Consider the following 25,534-nt stretch of genomic DNA (forward strand, 5'->3'; position numbering starts at 1 on the left):
AAATGATCAAGGTGCGTAGAGAGGGAATGGAATGACAGAGCATGGGAAGTCACCCAATAAATCTTATTGAAAATAAATACAGGAGAGACAAAAGGAAACAGTTGCATAGTGAACGTATTTACCTCATTGCCATAATAATGACCTATTGGACTTTTTTAAAAGGAGCAGACAAGTTTGTGGAGGGTGACTATTGGTCACAAAAGTTAAACAAAGCCTCCATTTTCTGGGGCAGTATGTTTGAAGAGCAAGCAGGGAAAGCAGGAGACACTTATCACCTTGTTACCATTTAAGAATATCTTTATTGGCATAACAATGTGAACATGCACAGTCAGCAGGAAGACAGGACCACCGTTACCTGAATATTTAAACCAATCCTCTCCTTTTGGATGCACGACAGAGGAATTTAGCCACAGACTCAATGGTCTCATGGTTTTGCGTGAATAAGAGCAGGGAAGTATTACTAACATCAGGGAAAGCAGGAGACACGTATCACCTTGTTGCAGTGTTTGTGAGCTTCAAGAATCCCAAGGCATCTGCCTGGCCATTGTTGGGGAAAGAACTCTGGCCTGGACGTTGGTCTGATCTAAGAAAGCAATTCTTATTTTCTAATGACTTGAATGCTTCTTCTGCAGTCAATTTCTGCTGAATCTGCAGTCTGACCAAGCCTCCTTAGGGCTTTCTAAACTTTATAGGGTTTTTTTTTCATTTAATAATGTCAGGCTTTCATTACCCATCATAAAGCACCAAAAAAAAAGGCCACAGAAATTCTTCTCCCTCTGCAGGTCACCTTTAAGATACTTAGGTCATTGTGAGCTGTCTCAAAATTTCCACACACTGGAGTGCGCTCAAACCATAATGTGTACCAAATTTCACATTAGGATCGGCCTGATTTTTCTCTGTCATTTGTTTCTACTTTTATTGCTCGGCAGAACATAAAAAGTGAAAAGAGAGATTTTGTTTTCCTGCTACACAGCATATAATTTACATCAATCATACCCGAATTTCAATACTGCTGAGGTATCACTTAAACAGAGAGACTAGATGGTAATGCAGGGCCTGTCTGAGGACGGGGGCTACAGCTTCACAGAGAGAGAGCTTCCAAAGCATATGAGGAAAACTCCGCAGGAGACTGGGCAAATTCATCACACCACAAAAATGTCTCCATCCTGTCGACAGGGTCATTAAAAGAACATACACCATTGTTACTTCAGATGCTTGGATTCTGTTGGCATAACAGTGTAGCGCCGTTGATACTAAGGGAATTTGCACACCTTGGGTGGAGAAAAAGCAGTTATTTACCAAAGCTTTTTTTTTTAAAAAAGCATCTCATCTGTATAACATGAGAAATTCTTCAAGCTCTGAATAAGGGTGGGAGCCCCTGTAAAAGCTATGCCTGCTAAGAGAAGCCATCTACCGAGAGAGAGACTGATCGATTTCCCTTCTATAGCGAGTTAAAGCAGAAGCCAACATAGACAATTCATTTAAGCGGTCAACAAATTAGGCCCTTCATTATTTCTCTCTCTTGCTGATCTATAAGGGTCCTATTTTTGTGCGTAGTTGTGCATGCGTGTGTGTGTGAACATTCCTTTTCTTCTCATCGGCTGTTTCTTTGCTGTTACTATCACTTTACTCTTTCCATAGAAACAATCTGGGAGTCATGTCAGAATTAGAAAGTTTTTTCTGCATTCAATTTCATTTAATTTTCTGGACGAGTCTAAATTACAGAATTTTTTTTTGCACATACACATGTTAAATCACAGGGTATATCAGTTTCCTGGGCATGGTTTTACGTTCTAGCATAGGTTTTCCATCATTGCTGGAATATAGGAAAATTCTGCCTGACATAGATCCAGAGGAGTTAGCCGTGTTAATCTGTAGTAGCAAAATAGTAAAGCATCCAGTAGCACCTTTAAGCCCCACCAACTTTATTATAGCATAAGCTTTTGAGAGCCACAGCTCTCTTCGTCAGATGCATAGAGGGTATGAAGAAACTGGCCAGAGATATATAGATGGTGAGGGGAGAGCATGCAGGGAGTGAGGATCATATAAATTTAAATAAGTTACAAGTCATTAAAGAGGTAGAATGCACAATCCAGGCTGGATGCGACCTCTCCCCTCCATGGCAGAAACTGAATAGAATGCCTGAAGGCAGTTACTTTTGGTAATGCGATAACCATTCATAGTCTCCATTCAATCCAAGGCTGAGTCAAATTTACTTATGAATTCCAATTCAGCAGCTTCCCATTGGATTTTGTTTTTGAAAGGTTTCTGTTGAACTACAGCGACCTTTAAGTCCTTGATGGAATGTCCTGGTAGATTGAAGTGTTCTCCCACTGGTTTCTGGATGTTGCCATTTTTAATGTCATATTTGTGTCCATTTATTCTTTTGCGCAGCGGTTGGCTGGTTTGTCCAATGTACAGAGCAGATGGACATTGTTGGCACATGAGGGCATATATCACATTGGAGGATGAGCAGCTGTAAGAGCCAGAGATAGTGTAGTTGATGCCATTGGGTCCTATAATCGTATTTTCTGGGTAGATATGAGGGCAGAGTTGGCACCTGGGTCTGTTGCAGGGTCTGGTACCTGTGTTGGTGACTCATGGGTGTGGTGTGCTAATGGGAATCGCGGGAGTAACATCATCGCGCTGCCCCGTGAGCACTCCAGCATTTCTCAGCAGGCCATTGGGAAGTGTGCATGCTTCTGGGCCTGCCTGATGACATCACTTCCCAGAAGTGACATCATCGCACAGGTCCAGGAGCTCGCATGCTCTTTGCACATGTGCAAGGAGCAACAAAAAAGTGAGTGCTGAGTACCTGATCCTAGTAGTCTTTCACCCTCCACCAGACCACTTTTTCTTGATAAAACAATTCCAGCAATTACATTTGCAAAAGAAACAAAGGCTATTTAGAATAAGACGGAAGCAGCAAGGTAGGGGTGACCCTAAAGAGCAGAATCCTAGAAGGAATGAGGCTGTGCAGATGTGAACAAGCTCGAATTTTAATGGTTGGGATCTCCAGAGGCAAGGACCAGATTGACTCTCCGCCCACTTCCTCCCATAGATGTGACTGGTTGTCTTCCTCTCCTATCAAGAAAAGTAAAACACTGCTCTTCATGATGATGATGATGATGATGATGATAACATTCAATTTATATACCACCCTTCAGGACAACTTAATGCCCACTCAGAGCAGTTTACAAAGTATGCTATTATTATCCCCACAACAATCACCCTGTGAGGTGGGTGGGATTGAGAGAGAGCTCTGAGAGAGCTGTGACTGAGCCAAGGTCATCCAGCTGGTTTCAAGTGGAGGAGTGGGGAATCAAACCCGGTTCTCCAGATTAGAGTCCTGCCGCTCTTAACCACTACACCATGGACGTGGAGTTCCTGCATCACCCTTCAAGAAGGGCCACAGCACACATGTTTCCAGGCATGCCGGAGCCTGATTCAGATCAAGACTGTGAAGAAGGGAATTTTAAACCTCCCCGCAAATGTACCACACTCCCATAAAATGTGGGCCATGGGTTCGAAAGGTGTCAAAGCCGGCATTGTGCAAGGATCAGATGTGAGCAGAAAGTGCCTTCAGCCTTCTTCCAAAGCACCTCGTAGACAGCGATATGCAAGCCCACTGTATACATACATGAGCACACAGTCATACAGATATTGTTAATTAGTCCTCATATAAATGAGAGTTGCCAGCCTCCAGGTGAGGTCTGGAGAGCTCCTGGAATTACATTGGCTATCCAGATGACAGAGATCTGTTCCCCTGGAGAAAATGGCTGCTTTGGGCAGTTGACTCTATGGCATTATACGCCACGAAGTTTCCTCCCCTCCCCAAATCCTGCCTTCCCCAGGCTCCACCTCCCAGAATTCCCCAGTCTGGAGTTGGCAATCCTAATACGAACTGACTATGAACTCACAGAAAAGTAGGATCATGCAAATGTCATAAAGATATGAACTGATTGCTATGGAAGTAGGTTGAGTACATTATGCAATGCCAGAGATACGTACTATACAACTACGATTGCATTTTATATGGGATGTTCCAATCCCATTGATTATATAGATGTACTCTGTGTAATCCACCTTGAGTCCTAGTGAGAAAGATGGACTTTAAATAACGTAAGTAAAAAAATAATAAAATGGGCACAACAGCAAGCCAGTCACCTACCTGGGCCTCAAATGACGTGTTTGTTCCACAGTGGAACGTAGAACCTGTGGACGAATCTCTCATTCTATTATTCCTAAGTGATGGTTTAAGGCAGGGGCCCGCCAATGTTATTGAGCCTGTAGGTATTTTTGGAAGTCTACGAAAAAGTTAGTGGCTACGATAGCAAGATGACGGGCACAGGGGAGGAGCAAAGCAACATGGCTGCCAAGGGGGTGGGGCAAATCCCAGTATGTTGGGAGGCGCCACAAAAGGCGGGCTGGAGATGCCAAGCCCAGCGCTTTTCTTTGCAGCAGCTTCCAGATGGGAGCTTCCTATAGGGCAAGGGCGATGCCACTTGACTTGAGTAGGTGGGGAAAAGCTAGGGTTGGCTCTCGGCTCTGAGGAAGAGGGACTCTTTGGTTTCAGTTTTCAAAGGAAGGGGAGGGTTTGCTTCCTGCACAGCCACGAGGGAGTGGTTTCCAAGTCCAGAGACAGACCGCAGTGAGCCAATGTGACCGAGCTCTTTCACGTTGCCCCAAGATGAGCTCAGCAATTGCTAGTCAGTTGGCTGAGAGGGAGCTGAGAAGTCCCTGCCTATTTTTGTTCTGTTGGAGACCCTTGGATTTTATCCCCTTGTTTCCAGAAGCAAGTGGGCACCAAGAGACATAGTCCCACACTCCCACTCCCCACTCCGGGCACTGTTTTAGGCCATGTTGAAAAGGTTTCCATAGTTATGAGGTACTCAAAAAGCAATGTGTAATCGCAACAGTGCCCTGAACTGGATAGCCCAGCTGAGCCTGATCTCATCAGATCTCAGAAGCTAAGCAGGGTCGGCCTTGGTTAGTAGTTGGATGGGAAACCTCCTACCAAGGCCAGCGTTGCAGAGCCAGGCAATGGCAAACCACCTCTGTTAGTCTCTTGCCATGAAAACCCCGCCAGGGGTTGCCATAAGTCAACTATGACTTGATGGCACTCTCCACCACTACAGTTGCAACAATACCATGTTCTTAAAATGCGATGTGTGGCTCTGTCCTATGCAAGCAGGCTCTCATATGGTTGACATGTTCAGAAATGGGAGGAAGGAAGCCGCCTCAGGCTGCAGCAAGTTCCTCCATCCTAAGGAACTGTTTGGTTGAAGGAAGAGCTGCTTAAGTTGGAGAAAGGCTTAACATTTGGCTTAGTGGGAAGGACAGGATACAGGCCAATGCATGTTGTGCCATGCAGTTATGACCTTTAGCTATGGCTCCCAATTTGCAGTGGTAGAAATCTTGTTGGCATTCAGGTATTTGGTGATGAAACTTGAGAAAAATGCTGTCACCATAGTCTCTCTTCTTTCTACCTCATCAGTATCTTTTCTCCATAGGCATAGCATTAGATAGAATATGCACAGGGCGTCAGTCTTAGAGGTTGTTTGTGCGCCAGCTTCGTACACTTTCAGTCTGATCTCTAAATTCAAAGCTAGAAGTAGAAGGAACCGGTATGACGTTCCTGGATCCGCTTCCTTTAAAAATTCTCCTCACAAGAACACCTCCCACCCTTGTTTCACCTTCCTACTTTTCCCCTCCACTGGGGACAGCAGAAATTGGGTCTTGGTTATAAATACGGACAACTCTCTGTCCGGGATGTGAGGTAAAATTTGTCAGTGGGACAAAAAGGCTTTTAAAGAACAACAGACAGCAAGGATTTGTTTTGAACAATAAATTACTGAGGTCATTGTAACATTAAACCCTGAAAACTCTAGTGGGATGAATTAGCTACAGCATTTGTACTTTTGGGGTAGAATTCAGAGAAAAGAAGGTTCTAGAATGTTTTTGTCTTAGGATATTGTCACTGGCACAGTGACAATGTCCCCAAAGTGAAACCACTTATCAATTACAGTTTGCTTTCTATAAATCACCCTCCCTCCCTCAAATCCTGGGTAGAAAATAAAACCCAGATAATACATGCATTTTTGCCATTGGGATATTTTTCTACCCCATGCGGTACCAAAATACCCTATTGGGGGTATTTTTCTACCCCATGAGTTTATTAAAGAAACAGTAATCCAGGGAACCATTTTAAATGTGCTCTGGGAAGTGGTGAAGTCTATGGTTCCTAACTCATCCGTGGAGCATCTGAGACCCCCCCTCCCTACAATATTGATCTCCTATCTGAGTAAAATGCCTTTTTGAATAATTCGGTTTTGCATCATTTGCGGAAAGCCAGACAACCTTTACGACAACCTTTATAGCAACCACAAACAATAAAAAAACCCCTTTTCATATCGAGATATAGAGGGAACGTCTCTGCACTGACTGAAGTTTGTAAGCTGTTGCACTTCACAGCTCCCTGCTCCTTTTGGCTTTCTGGAGCTTTGCTCCTGTTGGCTCTGGAATGACCGGCAGTGCCATTCTAAGGAGCATTACACCTTTCTAAGCCCTATGAATTTAGAAGTGCGTAACTCGGCTTAGAATGACACAGGCCATTTTCACACTGCTTACTGACCACAGAACATTGAAACAAGCTCCCGGAATGACAGCATCTTCCTGGCGCGATTTCGCGTGAGAACTGCAGTTCTCACGCAAAATTGCGCCAGGAAGACGCTGTCATTCCAGGAGCTTGACACGATGTTCTGTGGCCGGTAAGCAGTGTGAAAACGGCCTCTGTTATGTGATATCTGACACGCTTAGTAAACCACACTCTCATCACATAAGGTTCTTGTTTTCCACAAATAGCACGAAGAACACAGCAGTCAAATGTTGTATTATAGAAGTGTGTGCTTTTGGCACCCAGGCTAGTAGTCATCTACTCTTCCCTTTGGGCTGCGCCAACCCCCCTGTGTAGCATCATCATTTGAACTGAACTGAATAACTGTGAACAAGGTCAAGCTTGTGAATTGAGATGCAGAGGCAAGGTGTTTTGAGCAAATGTGTGCACAGGTTCACGAAAAGGTATAACGTTTTGATTTTATTGTTGGTGACTTACATTCCACTGAGCCATACACATCATTTGGAAAAAGTCCCCTTCACTTCTATGGAACTTCACTTCTATGGAATGTGTTTGGGATAGGATGTCATAACCTGATATACAGCTCACATAAACCAAAGGACTTTGATAGAAGGAATTTCAGAGCATCTGGTCAAAGGCTGCATGCAGCTCTGCACTATGTTAGAAATTAAAGATCAAAATAATCATTTAAAATTACTAAATCGCTAAATATCAAGTTGTGGAAAACAATTTAAATTGCGCGTTGTGAAATGCCAAGTAAATTGCTTAAACTGAGCTGAAGTTTCAAGGAGTGCGTTCTGTTTTATGCAGATCTTTTGATAACTCATGTCAACATATTCTGCAGTATTTTTGCACACACTCTCCTTTGTTGTGTACAGTTTTTGTTTCTTTCTTCAAGGCTGTGCTTCTGATGGTATAGTGGTTAGATTGTCAGACTATGATTAGGGTGAATTGGGCCGTTTTCACAGTGCTTACTGGCCATGGAACTTTGCACTGAGCTCCTGGAACGACAGCATCTTCCTGGCGCAATTTCACGAGAACGGCAATTCTCACGCGAAATTGCGCCAGGAAGACACTGTTGTTCCAGGAGCTTGGTGCGATGTTCTGTGGCCGGTAAGCAGTGAGAAAACAGCCTTGCTCTCAATCTCCAATTCTGACATGGAAGCTTGCTGGGTGACCTTGGACCAGTCACATACTCTCAGCCGTGCCTAACTTCTATGCCAACTACAAGGCTCCCCTTCTTGCCTTCCTACCCATGTGCCCCCACCTTCCTGTGATTCTTCCTTTGTCCACTCGCAAGCTCTCCCACCATCAGCAGTCACGAGTGCCCATGCTGCCTCCACACCCTTTCCCCCATGGTGCCGAGTGATGGGTGCTCCCGCCATGGCCACGAGGAATTCTGAAGCTTCACGCACCACCCACATGCCCTTCTCCATCAGCACTAGGCAGCACATGCTGCTGGGAGCAGAGGAGCCGAAGCACACACAAGCAGGCAGTGGGAGGCTGTGAGTGGAGGCATCAGAGTGTCAGGGCTTGCCGCCGCTGCCGCTGGGCGTGGCATTGGGCGGTCTGCTCCTGACATCATAGGGGGGCCAGGGATGCTGCAGGACCCTGCTCTATGAAAGGAGGGGCGGTATACCTCACCCAGACTCCCTCTCAGTCCACTCGCTGGCCTGCTCAACCTGGCCTGCTTGCCCCCTGGGTCCTTCTTCATCCCCTCCTTCCAGAACTCTCCTCCAAACCTCCACTCTTGCATTGCACCACTCTCACTCCACATTATCACTCCTTACTCACATCCACCACCACAGGGCTCTTCCCAGCCAGCTTTTATAGGGCTTCCTTCTACTGCCCCACCCCTCTTCCAGCCCAGTCTTGGGCTGCACCAAGCAGTTGCAGCTGGGGTAGCTGATCTGGCCCCACTGACCAGCACCAGCTGTGCCTTGTTCCCTGGCTGCCCAGCCTCCCTGCCTTGGCTGATTGCTGAAGGCCTGTCCAGCTGCAGTTCCCTGGCTAGCAGCTCGGCCTCCCTGGCTGAGCTGATGGCTGAAGGTGGGTCCAGCTGCGGCTCCTTGGCTGGTTGCCCAGGGCTTCCTGCAGAGTGCCTCCAATAGCCCCACCTGGAGTGGCTTGGCTTTTGGCAACTCCTGGGCCAGGCTACTATTTTCTAGCTGGGGCGTGGCTTTGGGCTGTTGGGGCTGCTGCTGCTTCTCCTCCTTAGGTAAGGTCTTTGGGTGGGTGACTGCTGGGCCCCCAATCCCTCTGCCCTTGCCCCCTTCTGCCTTGCTTAGTCCCCTTTCCTTCCCCAGGGGAGTGGGACTCGCTGGCTTCTCTCTGTCTCCCCCTGACTCCTGAGGCCCTGGGCCTTTGCCTCTTGCCCCTGGCGCTGGCAGGTTCTGGCTCCATTTGCCCGTGGGAGGGGATGACCTGCTGTCCCCAGGCTGCCCCCTCTGCTTGCCAGTCAGACCGGTTGACCTACTGCCTGTTGGCTGACCGGTTGACCTGCTGGCTGCTGGCTGCCCCCTCTGTTTGCCCGTCAGCCCGGTTGACCTGCTGTTCCCTCTTGTCAAGTCTGGGGGCTGGGGCTCAGACCCCGGACACAGAGGAGATGTGTGAGCGCTGCACCTCGCCATGGACTGGTGCTGGCTCTGTCCTCCAGCATATCAGGAGCAGTGTTTGTCCGTGACACTCCGCCTGATCTGGAGTTTTATACTTCCTCAGACCCACATGTTATTCTGTTAGCGGGCATCTAGGGAGCAAACTTAAGCCGGTCCACTGAGAAGCAAGTCCAATTTAACTCCATCGGGTTTATTCCCCGGAAGGTGTTCTTGGGATTGCAGCCCTAGTGCTGAAAAACTCCAAAGGGGGCTGAAATTATCGGCACATGATTTTAATTTTTTAATTCAGGGTACATCTCATGTACATCGTATTGGTGCAGGTCATTATCCTTATTCTACACCCTGGGCTCTTCCCCCATCTGCCCCCATACTGAAGACAGGGGAGAGAATGGAACCAGCATATATAACAACAACAACATTTGACTTATATAACACCCTCCAGGACAACTTAACACCCACTCAGAATGGTTTACAAAGTGTGTTATTATTATCCCCACAACAATCGCCCTGTGAGGTGGGTGGGACTGAGAGAGCTCCGAGAGAGCTGTGACTGACCCCAGGTCACCCAGCTGTCTTCAAGTGGTGGAGTGGGGAATCAAACTCGGTTCTCCAGATTAGAGTCCTGCTGCTCTTAACCACCTGGCTGAGTGCTTGGGTCTCTTTAGGATTGTCCTGTGTCACATTGCATTTGCGCTACAAGTACACTTCTCATCCTTCCAGTTTAGGGCTAATAAATGCTTGGTTGGGAAGCTCCTTCGTAGATGCATCTTGAAATGAACAAATGTAGTTTCCTTTATCACCAGCAGCAGAAGTGCAAAGTTCTTACTCCTGTCCCCAGTAAGATCGCCCTCTTCTATGCTCCTTCAGGATCAACGGAGCTCTCTGTTGTCAAGAATGCAGGGCTCATTCTGAGGGGGAACGTGCAGGAACGCAGTTCTGGCAGTTCCCCGAAGAGGTCACATGTCAGGTGGCCCTGCTCACCTGACTCTCAGCCATTTGGGCCCGTTTTGGCCTGGATTGGGCCGAAATCGCCCGGATCAGGCCTCGGACGGGTGGTGGATCACTCTCCCGCTCAGCAGTGGCCTGATCCTTACCATTTTGGGCCCCTTTTTGGCCATTTTCAGCCCCTTTTTGCCATTTTTGGCCCAATTTTGGCCCTGAATGGCCAGGATTGGGTCCAAAACAGCCAGGATAGGTGATGTCATGGGGTGTGGCATATGCAAATCAGATATAATAATCACACACTTCTGGTGATGTCAAGAGGCGTGGCATATGCTAATGAGTTATGCTAATGAGTTCCTCCCGCTCTTTTTCTATGAAATGACCCCTGGAAGAATGTATGGCCTTAAAGGCATGAGCGATGCTCTAGAAATCCTTATTTCAAATTTCAGAGTAGTCATAAGTTGAATAGCTCTCACTCTTTGACCTCCCCTTCCCTCACTGTGGGGAGAGTCCCTCTCAGGGTTTTTGTAAGAATTGCTAAAATAATAATTTTGAGTACTTAGGGAGGAAAGCAGTATGAAAAAAGCAACAAGGATAAAATTATGAAGCCATCCTTATACCAGCTTCAAGCAGCAATGGAACAGGAAAAGGTCTTCTTGGTGGTGGTCCCCCAGGAGTGAACTGGCCTGCAACTTACCAGGAAAGTTGCCTGTGAAGGGCCAGTGGAGGCTTCGCTTGCTCCTGAATTAAATATGGCCCCTAAGGAGCTGACACCACCATAGAGTACCATAGCGTCTGCTCTCCGAAGCTGCCATTAGCTCCAAGGGAACTAATCTCTTGTCTGGAGGTCAGTGATAATTCCCAGAGAACTCTAGCTCCCATCGAGGTTGGCACGCCTGCCAACACAACACTACAGGGCTGTTTTAACATTCCAACCCACGTCTGGGTCCCACAGCTAGAGAACCCCCTCCCCTGGAAACCTACCCTGCGACTAAACCTATTTATGCTTTTAGAAGAATTTCGGAAGACTTGTCAAGAGTGTATGTTTGGAGTGGCTTTCAAGAGTGAGGGCTAAAGCCTGTCATTTTATTTATTTTTTGCTTGCTTGAATTTGATTTTTGTTTCGTTCTATTTATACGGGTTTTAAGTGCCTTTCGTTTGTGACCCATCCTAAATCTACAGGGTGAGGTGAGCCATAGAGATAAATCATGCAAATAGATTAAATTCATAAATAAATAACCCACTTTGTGGAGGAAGCCAAGAGCAATTTCCTCAGCTATTTTGATGTGGTAGTAATTAGGTTAAGCCACTACAATTTGGCATCTTTAATGCCAGTTTGACATGTTTTGCTCTTGAGAGACCAGCCTTTACTTGTGAGTTCCATAATATCTAGAAGGCCTTACGGCTGCCAGTTTGCATCCAGTTATGGACAATGGAGCATATGTCAGTGGCTCCGGGTTGCTCTGTTTTTTCCTTCCAAAGGACATCTCCTTGGACTACCTAAGCAAACTAATATATAAATGCTTGAGGTACAGCATGGAAACTGATCCACCAGGAGTCCAGGACACTAAACAGAGCATTATACAGCATTTTGGGGAATATAAAAAGCAGGGCTTTTTTTCTGGGAAAAGAGGCGGTGGAACTCAGTGGGTTGCCATCGGAGAAAATGGTCACATGGCTGGTGGCCCCGCCCCCTGATCTGATCGCCAAGCGGCGCAGAGGGCAATCTCAACTCCCCTCTGTCTGGAGATCAGCGGGCGGGACCACCAGCCATGTGACCATTTTCAAGAGGTTCCAGAACTCCGTCCCCCCGCATTCCAGCTGAAAAAAAGCCCTGGTATTTGCAGTCTCAGGCAAGCAGTAAAACTATTGTTTGGTCCCGGCTGAGCTTTCATTTGTGACCAATGTAGTATGTTCAGCTAGGTGGATCCCTGGTTGTAGAGACTTGCCCAAAAGGATGCTGTTCTATTGTGGGGGGGGATGGGACGGGACACTGGTATTTGCAGTCTCAGGCAAGCAGTAAAACTATTGTTTGGTCCCGGCTGAGCTTTCATTTGTGACCAATGTAGTATGTTCAGCTAGGTGGATCCCTGGTTGTAGAGACTTGCCCAAAAGGATGCTGTTCTATTGTGGGGGGGGACGGGACGGGACACAACCACAACCTTTCTTTCTATCCTGCTTTCTTTTGGGAATGTATACTTTATGTGGGCTTGGCACAGAAATGGAATATTGCAAAAGATATTCTCAGTGTGTCTTAATGAACCCCATTGAGACATAGGGGAGGTCTCTTACAGTGAAATCCTAAGCAGAGTTACTCCAGTCTAAGGCCATTGAAATCACTGTTAGTCTTGTATAGAGCATGCATTTTTAATAGGTCACAACCAGAACTTTGAATTGTTATGGGGAAAGTAATAGAGAAGCAGCTCAAAAGCTACCACCTTATCCTATATAAACATTTCTTCACATTTCCATGCTTTATACTTTGTTCCTGCAATATATCACCTAGCTAAGGAAATTGTTCACCTCCTATAGAGGATAAGATTGATTTCCTCCATTCAGTAACTTCTACAGGCAAGGATCAAATCTGGCTGGAGGGTCTCCTTATTGCTAGTAACCTTTTAACCAGATGCAACTAATTGCTGAGGGGGGGGGGGAACCTCCAAGGTGGCAATTCAGTTACACATACTTAGTCCCAGGAAGAGCAGCAGGCATAAGTGTGCATTTGTGCATGGAATTGGAAGCTTCCGTATCTGACTCCAGACATAGTCAGGGCTTTTTTTCAGCTGGAACGCGGGGGAACGGAGTTCTGGAACCTCTTGAAAATGGTCACATGGCTGGTGGCCCCGCCCCCTGATCTCCAGACAGAGGGGAGTTTAGATTGCCTTCCGCGCTTTTCTCTGAGGGCAACCCACTGAGTCCCACCACCTCTTTTCCCAGAAAAAAAGCGCTGAGAAAAGTATTTATCTACAATAAATTTCAGGATGCTTCTTAAAAAAACCTCCAAAGATACAGATCATATTTGATCAACGTTGCCTCCAATTTATTTGAAACTTTCCAGTTAAAATGTTCTGTCCTGGCATGCATATAAAATATCAGAAGAAGTTATTTAGTTCTGGAAGTATAGTTGAGAATGGGATATACACTGAACATACTGCAATTCTTTACCACACGCATGTTCACACACAAAATGAGAACCGAAAATAGTTCACTGGTATTTTAAAGCATATGGCAAAAGATTTATTATGTCCTCTATGCACAAATGTCAAACCAGTACGAATTTGGGAGCTATGGGTGGGGAAACATCCCCCCCCGTATTTTTTTTTCAAAAACTGGACAAGTTAATTAACTTTTTTTAAAAAGTTGCAAACCTATACTTTTCCTACCGCTTTAACAACATAAAATAGAACTTAACACATAAAACCATACTATTTGGCATATTTCTTGAAATGTAAAGACTGCTATAAACAAAAATAAAAAAAATATAGCCAATGTGAAATGCTGCACCCTTTGCACGCATATCTTCATCTCTGCCATCTGGGACGCTGGAAAAAATAAAAGCCAAAAATAGAAAATGCGGATTTTGTAGCAAATAAAGGAAGTGTATTATTTGGACAGAAACTGCCCCATATAGTCACAATAAAACTAGCAGCATTTCTAAACATCAATGTTAAACTTTCTAACAGTGAATTCTTTCATAGTGTACAACGAACATACACATATTGGTGGACAAAATTATTCCTATTCTTGGAAAACATATTGCATATGTCTGTAAAATTCACAGGAATTATCTTTATTTAGTGGTGTAGATTGTCTTACATTAAAAAAAAACTCTTTACACACATTTTGAATTAGCACAGCCTTCTCTTAGAATACACTTTATTCATTCTAGAAGAGAAAATATTTAACTGCTTTTCTGTGCCCCCCTCCCCAAATTTCTGGGTGGTTGTTTTTTTCAATGGAAACATGGCAAAAGAGTCCTTGAGAGAAATGGGAAAAGGTTCCCACCACCCCTTTTCCCCAGGCCTTCACATCTCTACATCTGTGTAAATCTCAGTGATGCTGTTTGAGTCCAAACAAGATACATTTTCCCAACAGGCAGTAGCTTATTTGGTGACAATATGAAATACACATCTCAGCAGTGCTAACTAGCAGTAAATGGTTCCCCTGCTCAAACTGAAATGTGATTTTTTTTTCACTCCTAGGGTTTAAACCTAGATGATGTTATAAAGAATAAAGAGAATGCTGTGTGTGGTGTCCTTCCCGACTGCTAAGTGTCTACTGCTTCTTTGGAAACGATGTTCTCTGTCTCGATCGCTTCCCATCCAACTTGAATTTTATCACTTCTGGATTTCCCCCCTCCAAATGGCATTTATATCCCTGAGGGCAGGAAGGGTTACATCAGTGCTTGGTTCTCATGCCCAGGGTAATGTCAATCACCACCTTGCAGTCTGGTAGCAATTTCCCCCAGGCCAGTTTGGCCACGGATCCTGACGGTGTTTTGCCATCTTCTGGGCAAGGGTCACTGAGTTTGTAGGGGGGGGGGAAGGTATTTGTTAATTTCCTGCATTGTGCAGGGGGTTGGACTAGATGACCCTATATATCCCTTCTGAACCTACAATTCTATGATTTTCCAAGAAGCTCAGAGAGGGCAACCCCTTTTATCTTCACAATAGTCCTCTGAAATAGATCAGGCTGAGAGATGGTAACCCTGCTGGCCAGGGCTTTTTTTCAGCTGGAACGTGATGGAACGGAGTTCCGGAACCTTTTGAAAACGGTCACATGGCTGGTGGCCCCGCCCCCTGATCTCCAGACAGAGGGGAGTTTAGATTGCCCTCCGCGCCGCTGGGCAATCTCAACTCCCCTCTGTCTGGAGATCAGGGGGCAGGGCCACCAGCCATGTGACCGTTTTCTCCGAGGGCAACCCACTGAGTTCCACCACCTCTTTCCCCAGAAAAAAAGCCCTGCTGCTGGCCCAAGTCACTCAGGAAGCATTCGGGCTTAAAGGGCACTTGAACCCAGATATTCCTCATCTCCATCTCCCTTCCACGTATGACCCAAAAAAGACTGAGATCATCTTATCCACATTCACAATACCATGTGGTCACTTCCTGTTTCTCCAATCCACAAGTCTTAGCACTGAATGATGCAAAGAGCTGGGGGAAGGACCCCACCAAAGCAAAGCAGACTTACAGTGTAACCCTAAGCAGAGTTATACCCGACCCTTCCAAGCCTCTTGAAGTCAAATGGACTTCAGAAAGGCACAATTGAAGTTCCCTTGATTTTACTGGCAGAATTAAGGACAAGTTTGGCTTAATCCTAATTCAGATAAATCGTGGTGTCTGTGTGCAGGTCAGAAAAATCAGGACAGCCAGCTGGGGCTCTCCTCCTGCACCAAGGACCTCCTTCTTTGGAGGTTTTTAAGCAGAGCCTAGATGGCCCTCTGACAGCAATGCTGATTCTGTGAACCTACGCAGTTCATGAGAGGGAGGGCAGGAAAGAGTACATCAGTGCTTAGTTCTCGTGGCCCTTTCTTGCATGCTCAGGGTAACGCCAATCACCACCTTCGGGTCAGGAAGCAATTTTCCCCAGGCCAGTTTGGGTAGGGATCCTGATGGTGTTTTGCCATCTTCTGGGCATGGAGCAGGGGTCATTGAGGTGTGTGTGTGGGGTGTGTGTGTGAATTTCCTGCATTGTGCAGGGGGTTGGACTAGATGACCCTATAGATCCCTTCCAACCCTATAGTTCTATGATTCTAAGATCATAAATCCGTGAGTCAAGAAGCAGGATTTCAAAATAGGCTGTGGCTAGGCAAAGATGGTCACCAGCGCGGCCCAAGTAATCTCCAATCAAATGCAGAGTTTTGTAACTTCTGAATAATCATCAGTATGTGAGAAACGGGCAAGATGAGATATCTGGCTGAGTTGTCAACTCAAGATGGAAACGACAGGACTGTACCATAAGATATCGGTACACAAGTCAGGCCAGCATAAAAGTGATGAGCAATTAATTACCTTGAAGCACTTTCCTAGAAAGTCAGCTTAGCCCGAAGTTAATTGCTCTGGTATGAATTAGAAACCTTTGTCTGTATGAATGCACTGCAGAATTTCATTACAGCAGCAAGTTATGGTTTGGCTAGAACGGTTCAAACTGCCTGAAATAATAGTAATATAAGCAGGTCTCATAAAATCCACTTCTTTCCCTACTGAAGCTGTGTTTGTATTAGCGAAGAGTTAGAATACATTATCGCCAGGGCTTTTTTTCTGGGAAAAGAGGTGGTGGAACTCAGTGGGTTGCCCTCGGAGAAAATGATCACATGGCTGGTGGCCCCGCCCCCTGATCTCCAGACAGAGGGGGGTTGAGATTGCTGGAGCAGCGCGGAGGGCAATCTCAACTCCCCTCTGTCTGGAGATCAGGGGGCGGGGCCACCAGCCATGTGACCATTTTCAAGAGGTTCTGGAACTCCGTTCCCCTGCGTTCCCCCTGAAAAAAAGCCCTGGTTATCGCAAAGATGCTCAGTCTCTCTCAGATCCTAAAGTGTGTGAAATTTTCTGTAGGCCTCAAATAATGATGCCTCAATGGGGCCTCAATGGAGGAGGGGGTGAGCTTTTTTCCTTCCTTAAAAGGTTCTCCATAACCCACGTTACACCCCTAATCCTCTGTCCACTACAGAAACATCCAAAATATTATTTTTAAAAAAACTTTACTCTGAAACTTCGGTGTAGGGATTCTGATGGAACGAGACACTTCAAATATTATCAAACAAAAAAGCATCCATGTTGCCCAGCCATGTTAGAACTCACTGCTTGGTTTTGAAAAAGGACTCACCTTGATTCATAAACCTTGTGTTTTATAAATTATCTCGGGTACCAGCTAAACAAGTGAAGCCCTGATAAAACCCACTGATTGGAATGAGAGAGTTACGCACTATCCCCTCTCCTGAAATCCATAGGATTTAGAAGGGCCTGGATAATGCCTTTCGTTTCCCTTTGAGTGCTTTCCCTTTAAACGTCTACAGCTCTCCGACATCTTCAGCCTCTCCTGTTCTTTTAATTTTTGATGTGCAAGCTGAAATAAGCCAAAGGAAGGACTCATTGCCCCCGTGTAACTTTTCAGTCATATTTATGGCTTGGATTATATAAACAGTAACACACAATACATCTGCAAAATGGATACAACCTTCATTAATCTCCATAAATATAACAGCTGCAGTCCTAAACACACTTAACAGAGAAGCAAATTCCACTGAAATCAATGAGATTGACTTCCCAGTAAAAGTGGTTAGGATCAAGGGCTACGGTTACTTTAAAAGATGTTCATAATACCTAAGGATACATAAATTCTGGGACGTGATCCCTTCCAGGATTCAGTAAGTGTGGTAAACGTGTAAAGCGTCCAGCAGAGAGATATTTTTGCAAGGAGAGTGAAGATCAGTTTTGCCAAAAAGTCGAGAACTTGGTAAAGGCATTTGGTGGAAAATTTTATTTCCACATTATAAATGGCTGCAGTCTATTTTAAGTGGTCCTACAACAGGAGTTTCTAGGAGGTTCCTTAAACGCCTAAAATCTTCTTTTTAGTTTGAAGTGAATGTTTATATTTCAGTGTGCTTTGCTAAAAGCAGGCCTGTATCTATTTTATTTAGAAACCTGCCTGTATTGATTTCATTTAGAAACCCCTTAAGCAACAGTGTTAATTTTGCGAGCAAAGTCATACCCTTTTATTCCAGTCTCCTGAATTAAAATTTAGTTTAAAAAATACAATTCAACAAATTCAATGAAGCAGAAACACGAAGATGAAATTAACCCCCCAAAGGCAAAATGCTCAAGAAACCAGCCGGACTTTTATTTCTTCCAGAAATATTCGGGGCTGAGCATCACAAGTCCAAGTAATTCAACCTCCCCGAGCTGTGTTTAGGGCAGTAAAGGAAATAGGACTAGAAATTTACTTTTCACATTTGTGTATGCTGTGCTTTTCTTAAACCTCCTAGACATTTTCCATTTCCCTTCCCAAAAAAACAGGGCAGATCTTGGAGTTAATAGTTATAAGATTTACAGGAACCTGGGACGAGAAGTGCGATGGTGAAAATAGCCATGCCAACTAGCCCTGTTCTGGACTCCCTCCACAACAAATGAATTGGAGAGGGGTTAGTTTTAGAAAAAGTGGGGAGTTTTATATTGCTATTTCTCTTTCAAGTGGATTTGAAGTTTAGTGGGGCAGCGAATTGGGGAAAAGAGCACCAAAGGGGGAGTACAGCTGAAAGTAACCCAGCAGGAAAACCCCAAGTGACCCCCAGCTACAATCCTAAAAACACTTTCCTGGGAGTAAGCCTCACTGAATAGCACAGAACTTAATTCCGAATAGACCTGCTTAGGACTGGCGTGCCCCCTCCTTCATGCCCCACCCATCTTTACATTTTTATGTCAGAGGCTGCAAAAGGTGGAAATGATGAATCGCTAGTTAGTTGCAGAGGGGTCGGGAATGCAAACGTTTGGAAGCGCAATCGTGCGCACGTTTACTCATTAGTAAGCGGGACTTTATGCCACGGGAGTTACGCCCAGTGACGTGTCGACAAGGATCGCAGCCAAACCAGAGAAGCGCGCGGGGAAATTCATATCCCCGTCTCCCCGCTATTTTTTAAAAAAACTCATTTATCCTGCTCGCATGTGAATTTTTAAAAAATCGTCCTGCGCCGCTTTCACACATGCATAAGAATGTACCTTCGACGCACTTTCGTGACTTTTGCAAGCAGATGCCCCCACTTCACGCAGTAAAACACACTGAATGGGGAGTCAAAATGCATTATCCCGAGTGTGTGAAAGCAGCAAGAACTCCCGGCGCTCTTCTGGGTTGCTTAATAAGACACGCGGGAAAGCGTCCGTGTGGACGCGGCGGCCTCAGATCTCTTAGGCAGGTCCCTTTCTGGTGCCATCCCTGCCTGGAAATGTCTCGGTGGCAAAGAACGGGGAGCACGGACTGGGTTTCCACCATGCATGAAAGCCCAGCATGTTTGCAGGGCAAATCAAACGGGAGGGGGAGAGCCCCGCGTGCCCCTTTCCCTCGGGGCTCTCCTTCCGCGCGCCCACCCGGGCGGCTTTGCAAAGAGAAAGTGGAAGTCGGGCGGCCTGTCTGAGCAACCAGAGGAGCGTGATAGGTTTACTCGACCCTGGGAGGCGTGAACCCGATTTCACTATTGGGTAGGTAAATAGTTTGTTTTAAAAAAAATCTTGCTTTGTGCGCGTGGAAAGGCAGGCTGCGGACACGCGGTGGCCCCTTGCCTCGCTCTCCCTTCGTCTGGGTTTGATTTGAGCGGGGTGAAGGCATTTTAGCAAGAGACCCGACCGTTTGATGGGGCAAGGTTCGGGTCCGGTAGCGCCTTCAAGACCAACTGGACTTGCAGGGTAGGAGCTTCCGAGAGTCAATGATGCTATTAATAAAAAAGTCCTTCAATCCGAGATCAGCTGTTGGGGAGAGGGCGGCGACGGCACGGACCCCCCAGAAGCGCGGCGGCGCTGGCTTTGCGCCCGCCCCGTTGCCAGCGCGGGTTTTGTCCGGGCGCGCATCTGCCTGCCTGTGCGAGCGAGCGGGAGCGCACTCGGCCGCCGGCGCGCTCTGAAGCCTTCCGGGGGCCCGGCGGAGGCCCCACGTGCCGCTGCCTCTCGTCAGCATAATGAGCGCTTTCGCCAGACGCCCCGGCTATATAAACCGCAAAACCCGACTCCTTCCAACTCCCGGCCCGCCGCCCAAACACCCACATTGCAGGGCTGCGCAAAACACACACACGAAACCCAAACAAGCCCCCGCCCGGCTCCCTCCCGCGGTGCCGGTCCCCCCCCTCCTCCCCGGAAAGACTTTTTGGAACGATGAAAAAGTTGCAAGTTTTATTTTTTATTGGCGTCTGCAAAGAGCTTTTTCGGTGCAAACCTAAGGACGCTTCCGTGCACTGAATAGACCCGGGCTCGCTTCCGAGTAGACCCGCTCGCTCGGTTTTTGCACCCCGCCGCCCCGATCCCGCGCAAGAAGCGACAGGCGCAGCGGCCGCCCCGAGCGCCTCTTCGAAACCAGCCGGACCGTTCCCCCCCCCCCCCACGCCTGCGAATTTCCCCGGGAGTCGGGAGCGCGCCTCTCGCGCGCGCGCCCTCCCGCCCTCCGCAGCCTTCCAAAGCCGCGGTCCTCATTGTGTTCCGCCGGCCGAGCCCGCTGGGCTTTTCTCCGCCGCTCCCGACGAACTTTGCAGCGCAGGCGGAAGAAGCGGGCAGAGAGCGGCAGAAGGCGGAGACGCTTTGGCCCCACTGACCCCCCCCCTCCCGGTTCCGATTCCCCCCTTGCGAAGCCGGCCGGGCGGGCAGAGGCAGCCCCCCCTCCCCGCCCGCCCCGAAGGGGCCTCGGCGAGGCGCGCGTTGCGCACGAAGCACAGCAGGAAGCGAGCGGAAGGCGCGGGGCGAGCAGAGCGAAAGCGGCCGCGCGTCCCCCCCGCCCGCCGGCCCCAGCCCTGCCCAGCCCAGCCCCGCGACGCGCTCCAGCAAGCCAGAAGCGCCGCGGGAAGGAGGCGGAGGGCAGGCGGCGGAGGGAAGCCCCGAAGAGCCGCGGAGCCGCCGGGCGCAGCAGCAGCAGCAGCAGCAGCAGCGCCGCTCGGCCGGCCGGCCCGCGCTGGGCGCTCCGCGCTGCGCTCTCCCCGCGCGCCCTCTCCTCTCCCCCCGCCCGCCCCCCCGGCTCCCCTCCTCGCTAACTTGTGGCTGTTGTGATGCGTATTCCCGTAGATCCCAGCACCAGCCGGAGGTTCAGCCCCCCTTCCAGCAGCCTGCAGCCCGGCAAGATGAGCGAGGTCAGCCCGGCGGCGGTGGCGGCGGCGGCGGCGGCCGCCCAGCAGCAGCAGCAGCAGCAGCACCAGGAGGCGGCGGCGGCGGCGGGGCCCCGGCTGCGCCCGCACGACAACCGCACCATGGTGGAGATCATCGCCGACCACCCGGCCGAGCTGGTGCGCACCGACAGCCCCAACTTCCTCTGCTCCGTCCTGCCGTCGCACTGGCGCTGCAACAAGACCCTCCCGGTGGCCTTCAAGGTAAGCCCCCCCCGGGATGCGCCCCCCCCCGTCCTGAGGGGAGCCCACCGGCACCGGAGACCCCGGCAGGAGCTTTGGAGAGGCCAGTTCGCGGGTGAAGAAGGGACCTGCCAGTCTCCAAAGCTCATACCCTTAAAATCTGTTGGTCTCTAAAGTGCCACTGGACTCAACAAAGCCTGAAAGTATTGCCACCCGTGTAGCCTTTCATTTTTCAGGGCACCCCCCCCCCCATTTCCTTGCCCTTTATGACTGGCTGGAGAAACTGCTTCTCTTTTCTTCTTTCTCCCCTTCTTCCCCAGGTAGGCAAGTGGCCCCCACTCTGCACCTGTGCTGGGGTGCAAGGCCAGGAGGTGTCCCCCCCCCGTCTCTTCCCCTCCTGGCATCCTCAGAGAGAGCTGGCTGCCCTTCTCAGCTGCTTCCCCCACCCCTGCTGCAGTCCCTTCTGCCGCTTGCCCTTCTCCACGAGTCTGGTTGAACTCCAGGCAAGTGGACCCCCCTCCCCCCCTTTGCCAAATTACCCTGTTGATTTGGACAGGTGACCATAGCAGGGGCCCGTCCACTAAGAAAAGTCACCCCCTGGTGATAGGACTTCTAAAAGGCTGCCAGAGCAAGGCAACCGAGAACGGCCCTCTCCCAAACTCATTTAGCCGTGAATGAACTTTGCCCTTCCAGGGGAGGAGTTTGGCGTCTCTTTCAGGGCTTATCCCTCCACGTGACATATTCCACTGTGGGCAATGACTACCTTCAAGGGGTGGCGTTCTGCGGTGCAATAGGCACGCTGCTTGCTAGGCTAACAGGCGGTCAGATGGCTCAGACCACAAGAACAGTCTCGAGAGCGCCTTCTTTAATAAGGCACAAGTACTCTTTTCATTTGCCCCCGGCAAATAACCAGTGTAACCACAGTGGCACGTGGTGTCTAGTTGCCTTTTAGGTCCCCTCCCAGCATCTTGGGGGATCCTCCAGTGGTACCCTTTCCCTCAGCATCTCTTGTCTTTATGAATGTTCAGGATTAGACACCTGCCCCTTCCTTAGCTGAAGTTTCTGAAGCCGCTTCCACTGATTTCTGGGTTCGCAAACACAAAATGCCCAGCTTGTGTTTGTGGGTATTATTTTGGATGCGCTGGTGTTGCTAGGAGCAATTCAGGGGGAAAGTTTCCGGGCCCCTTGCAGGAAGCTTCTTGGGTGTGTCTGCCCAAGGTGTGCGTTTGAAAGTTCTCTTCAGACGCTGTCGGGATGTGTATGTTTTATAGAAGAGGGCTTTGTTGATGGCGCGAGGGCGAAAGGTCCTTTAAACTCGGAACAGAGAAGGTGGGCTAGGTTGGGTCTGTGGTGGAAACAGATGGAAGCAGCGCTTTACCCATTTGGAAGTTGTGCTGGACTCCTGCTGGACAAATTAGGAAGTGTTTGCCCAGGGAAAGCTGATTTGGCCGGAAGAAACAGAGCACAGTTATCAGAAAGATGGTGCATAATTTAGATACTACATACTCCCCCTCCCATCTAAAATAGAGAAAATTGCTGTTAATTTTTCTGCCAACATGCGCACACCCTACTAATGCTGGGCGCCCCATTTCCTCTCCTTTCTCTTTGAGGCATGCATTTATCCTCTATAGCAGTATCCCTGAGCGCTCTCTGCAAATTTCTCCCTGTTCCCTTGGGGGGGGGGCTTGTCCTAAGGACTCATTGCCTCAGCTGTGTTGAATGCACAACATTTCAAATTCACTCAGTAGGACTGGGCGCCTACCAGGGACTATGAATTGTGTCAAATCCACCTCTGCCCGAGGCTTTCCGCCCTGGCCAAAGTTCTGCTTAGTCGTGAGCCGAAAATCATACCCAGACAGAAGAATTTAGAATGCAGCATTGTTCAGACAGCAGAATACAAAATGCATATAGTACTAGAAGAGGTGCAGTCTTTGTAAGTGGGATGTTACTAAGGTGGCTTTGATACCGAGAGGAGAAAAGTGGTGAATTTAGGCTGCAGCACCCCCCAACCCGAACACTTTTTCACTTGCCGATTTCTGGCTAGGCAGCGGCACAAATTTTGACGGTTCTTATACACCTAGTACTTCCATTGCTTCTGTCAATCAGAAGCTCTGCAATTTGTTTAAAGACGGATGGATGCAGAGTCCGAGGAGTTTTGGACTCTCTCACGCGGTTTGGTTTCATTGGACCCCTGTTGCAGCACGGCGGAAACAATCACTAAGAGATTTCTGGGGGGGGGGGAGTTTAAAAGCTTGAATCCACCCACCGCCTGTTTTGCATTTTATAATCATCCCTAGTAGAACTTTGAAAGATCTGAGCCTTAAGAGCTGATTACGATCAGCTTTCTCTGTCTTGGCCCTGCATGATACAGCTTGCCGATAGCTAGTTATGATAGACCTTTGGAGAACTAGCCGGTGTTTGTGCGCGCTCGTGCATGTGTGCTCCCCCCCCTTTCTTGTTAATCGGCCAAACATTCTCAAGAGCTATGACAGTTCAGAGGTGTGGAGCTCTTCTTTTTCACAGCGTTGAATCCCCAAGGCGTGTTGACAGATAGAGAGTGAGAATCCAGGTCACTTTGATTGTCAAATGACAATTTTCTGCAGTGTTAAGCTAGACTGGCATTATAGCTATAGTACCCAGAAGTCAACAGGGTGATTAATTTCAGTTGCTGTTTGCCGGCCTGCTCAGTTTGACGTGTTAGGAAGGCAGCCTTTAAACCTGGGTATTAAAATGTAGAAAGTACTTCGATACTTAGCGAGAACGTATTTGGCTGGTAGGTGAGTGCTGGCTTTTTAAAGTTTTCAAACCACCGGAGTCTGGTCTGTGGATTTATGTCTACGCAGCTAAACTGGGTGACTCCATGCAGTAGTAACAGGTGAATGCCCTGTGTACGGCTATGTAGTACCAAAAAAAAAATTACTGGGGTTTCAAAGCAACCAACTTGTTCAGCGATATTCCTGTAATGTGTACATATGAGATTTCCTTGAGTAATGTTGCAAGGCAGTGCAGTTTGCTTATTCTTTGGTGTTGTATTCCACATGAATAAGTGTACTGGCAGATGGGGAACCTCTTGTTAAATGTCCCCTCCTAGATAACACTGAAAAAAACGCTTTGAACCTATTTGGATGTTGGTTCTGCCGAAATCAGCAAGTCTTCTCAATCAGTGTTACAAGATTAGGGTGTAAAGTTACTAATTTACCCTTCTGGAAAACTATTGCATGTTGCAAATTGTGTTCGTTATATATCCATCTTGGAGAAAATGCTTTGCAAAATGTGTTGGTTTGAATTGTAGAGACTGAGCCACTTTGTGTGAAACTCTTCGATAGCATCAGGATTTACTGAATGGAATGAATTTAATTTTAACAAGCCGCCCATTTAAAAAATAATGCCAAGGAGAAATAGCTGAATAAAATGATGATGGAAAATGCATGTTCACAATTCACTTATGAGCAAACCAAGTCACCCTCTGGACAGTGCTTTCTATGCAACAACTAGTTTGGGTTTAAGTAAGTTGAGGGCCCCATTTTGAACAGTTTCCTAAAACTATCATCACTCTGTTATCTGTACAGAAGGGCAACTGAAAATAGTGTTTTTTTAAATCATACATTTTAAAAAGTCACGTGGGCCAAGCATAGAATGTTGGTGTCCATGTTTTGTAGGAGGAAAGCAGGTGTGTGTTTGTCTAAATCTTCTTGAATCTAGTGCTAAATGTCCCTAAAGGTTAGTGGATTTCAAAGGAACTTTCTTCTAATGAAGTGTGATTAGTGTTGCAACCTTAAGCAAACTTAAAATGAAGGAGCATTAAAATACTTTTATTAATTAACACAGCGTTGTAACTATTAGTCATTTATATAGAAAGGTAAGTGACACAGTAGATCTAAATGCCTTCAGACAAATCCCCTTCGTGCCAATTCTGTGTCATGTTGTGGTACTTTTACATCCACTTACTGACGTTTCTTTTTGTAGTAATAATTACATTTTGACAAAGACAATATGTCCAGTCCTCAGGTCATTTGCTGCAGTACTGAAAACGGTGGGGTTGTGCCACAATAAATGGATTAAGAACTGTAGTTGCACTTAGTACAGTGGTTCTGAATGCTTTTCACTGTCTGCGCTGATACTAATAGTAATTAAAAGTTGTTAAGTTAGTATAATCAGCAAGGAAATATGTGCACCAAGTAGTAAAGCTGTGTGCAGTAGCAATGCAGTAGTTAAGGGTCTATCAATATTTCCACCCGAAACTTCACTTTTCAGAGTTTATAAATCAGCTGATTTAAATAGCTTCAAGCTGCAACTTAGAGTATA

At 47.4% G+C, this 25,534-nt stretch overlaps 1 protein-coding gene across 3 annotated transcripts in view; it reads left to right on the plus strand.

The window, feature by feature from the left end:
- RUNX2 (RUNX family transcription factor 2) overlaps positions 1–25,534 on the plus strand; it is a 257,963-nt gene that overhangs the window by 81,478 nt on the left and 150,951 nt on the right. The window contains exons 1-2 of one of the 3 annotated variants that reach the window (XM_054995642.1): positions 20,933–21,028; positions 21,074–21,250. In XM_054995642.1, the coding sequence (XP_054851617.1) occupies positions 20,933–21,028; positions 21,074–21,250 (273 nt within the window). Of the gene's footprint in view, positions 1–20,932; positions 21,251–25,534 lie in introns of those variants that run through there. The other 2 variants (XM_054995701.1, XM_054995562.1) reach the window with 2 other exon arrangements.

The sequence above is a fragment of the Eublepharis macularius genome, chromosome 1, assembly GCF_028583425.1.
Source record: "Eublepharis macularius isolate TG4126 chromosome 1, MPM_Emac_v1.0, whole genome shotgun sequence".
Classification (NCBI taxonomy): Eukaryota; Metazoa; Chordata; class Lepidosauria; order Squamata; family Eublepharidae; genus Eublepharis; species Eublepharis macularius.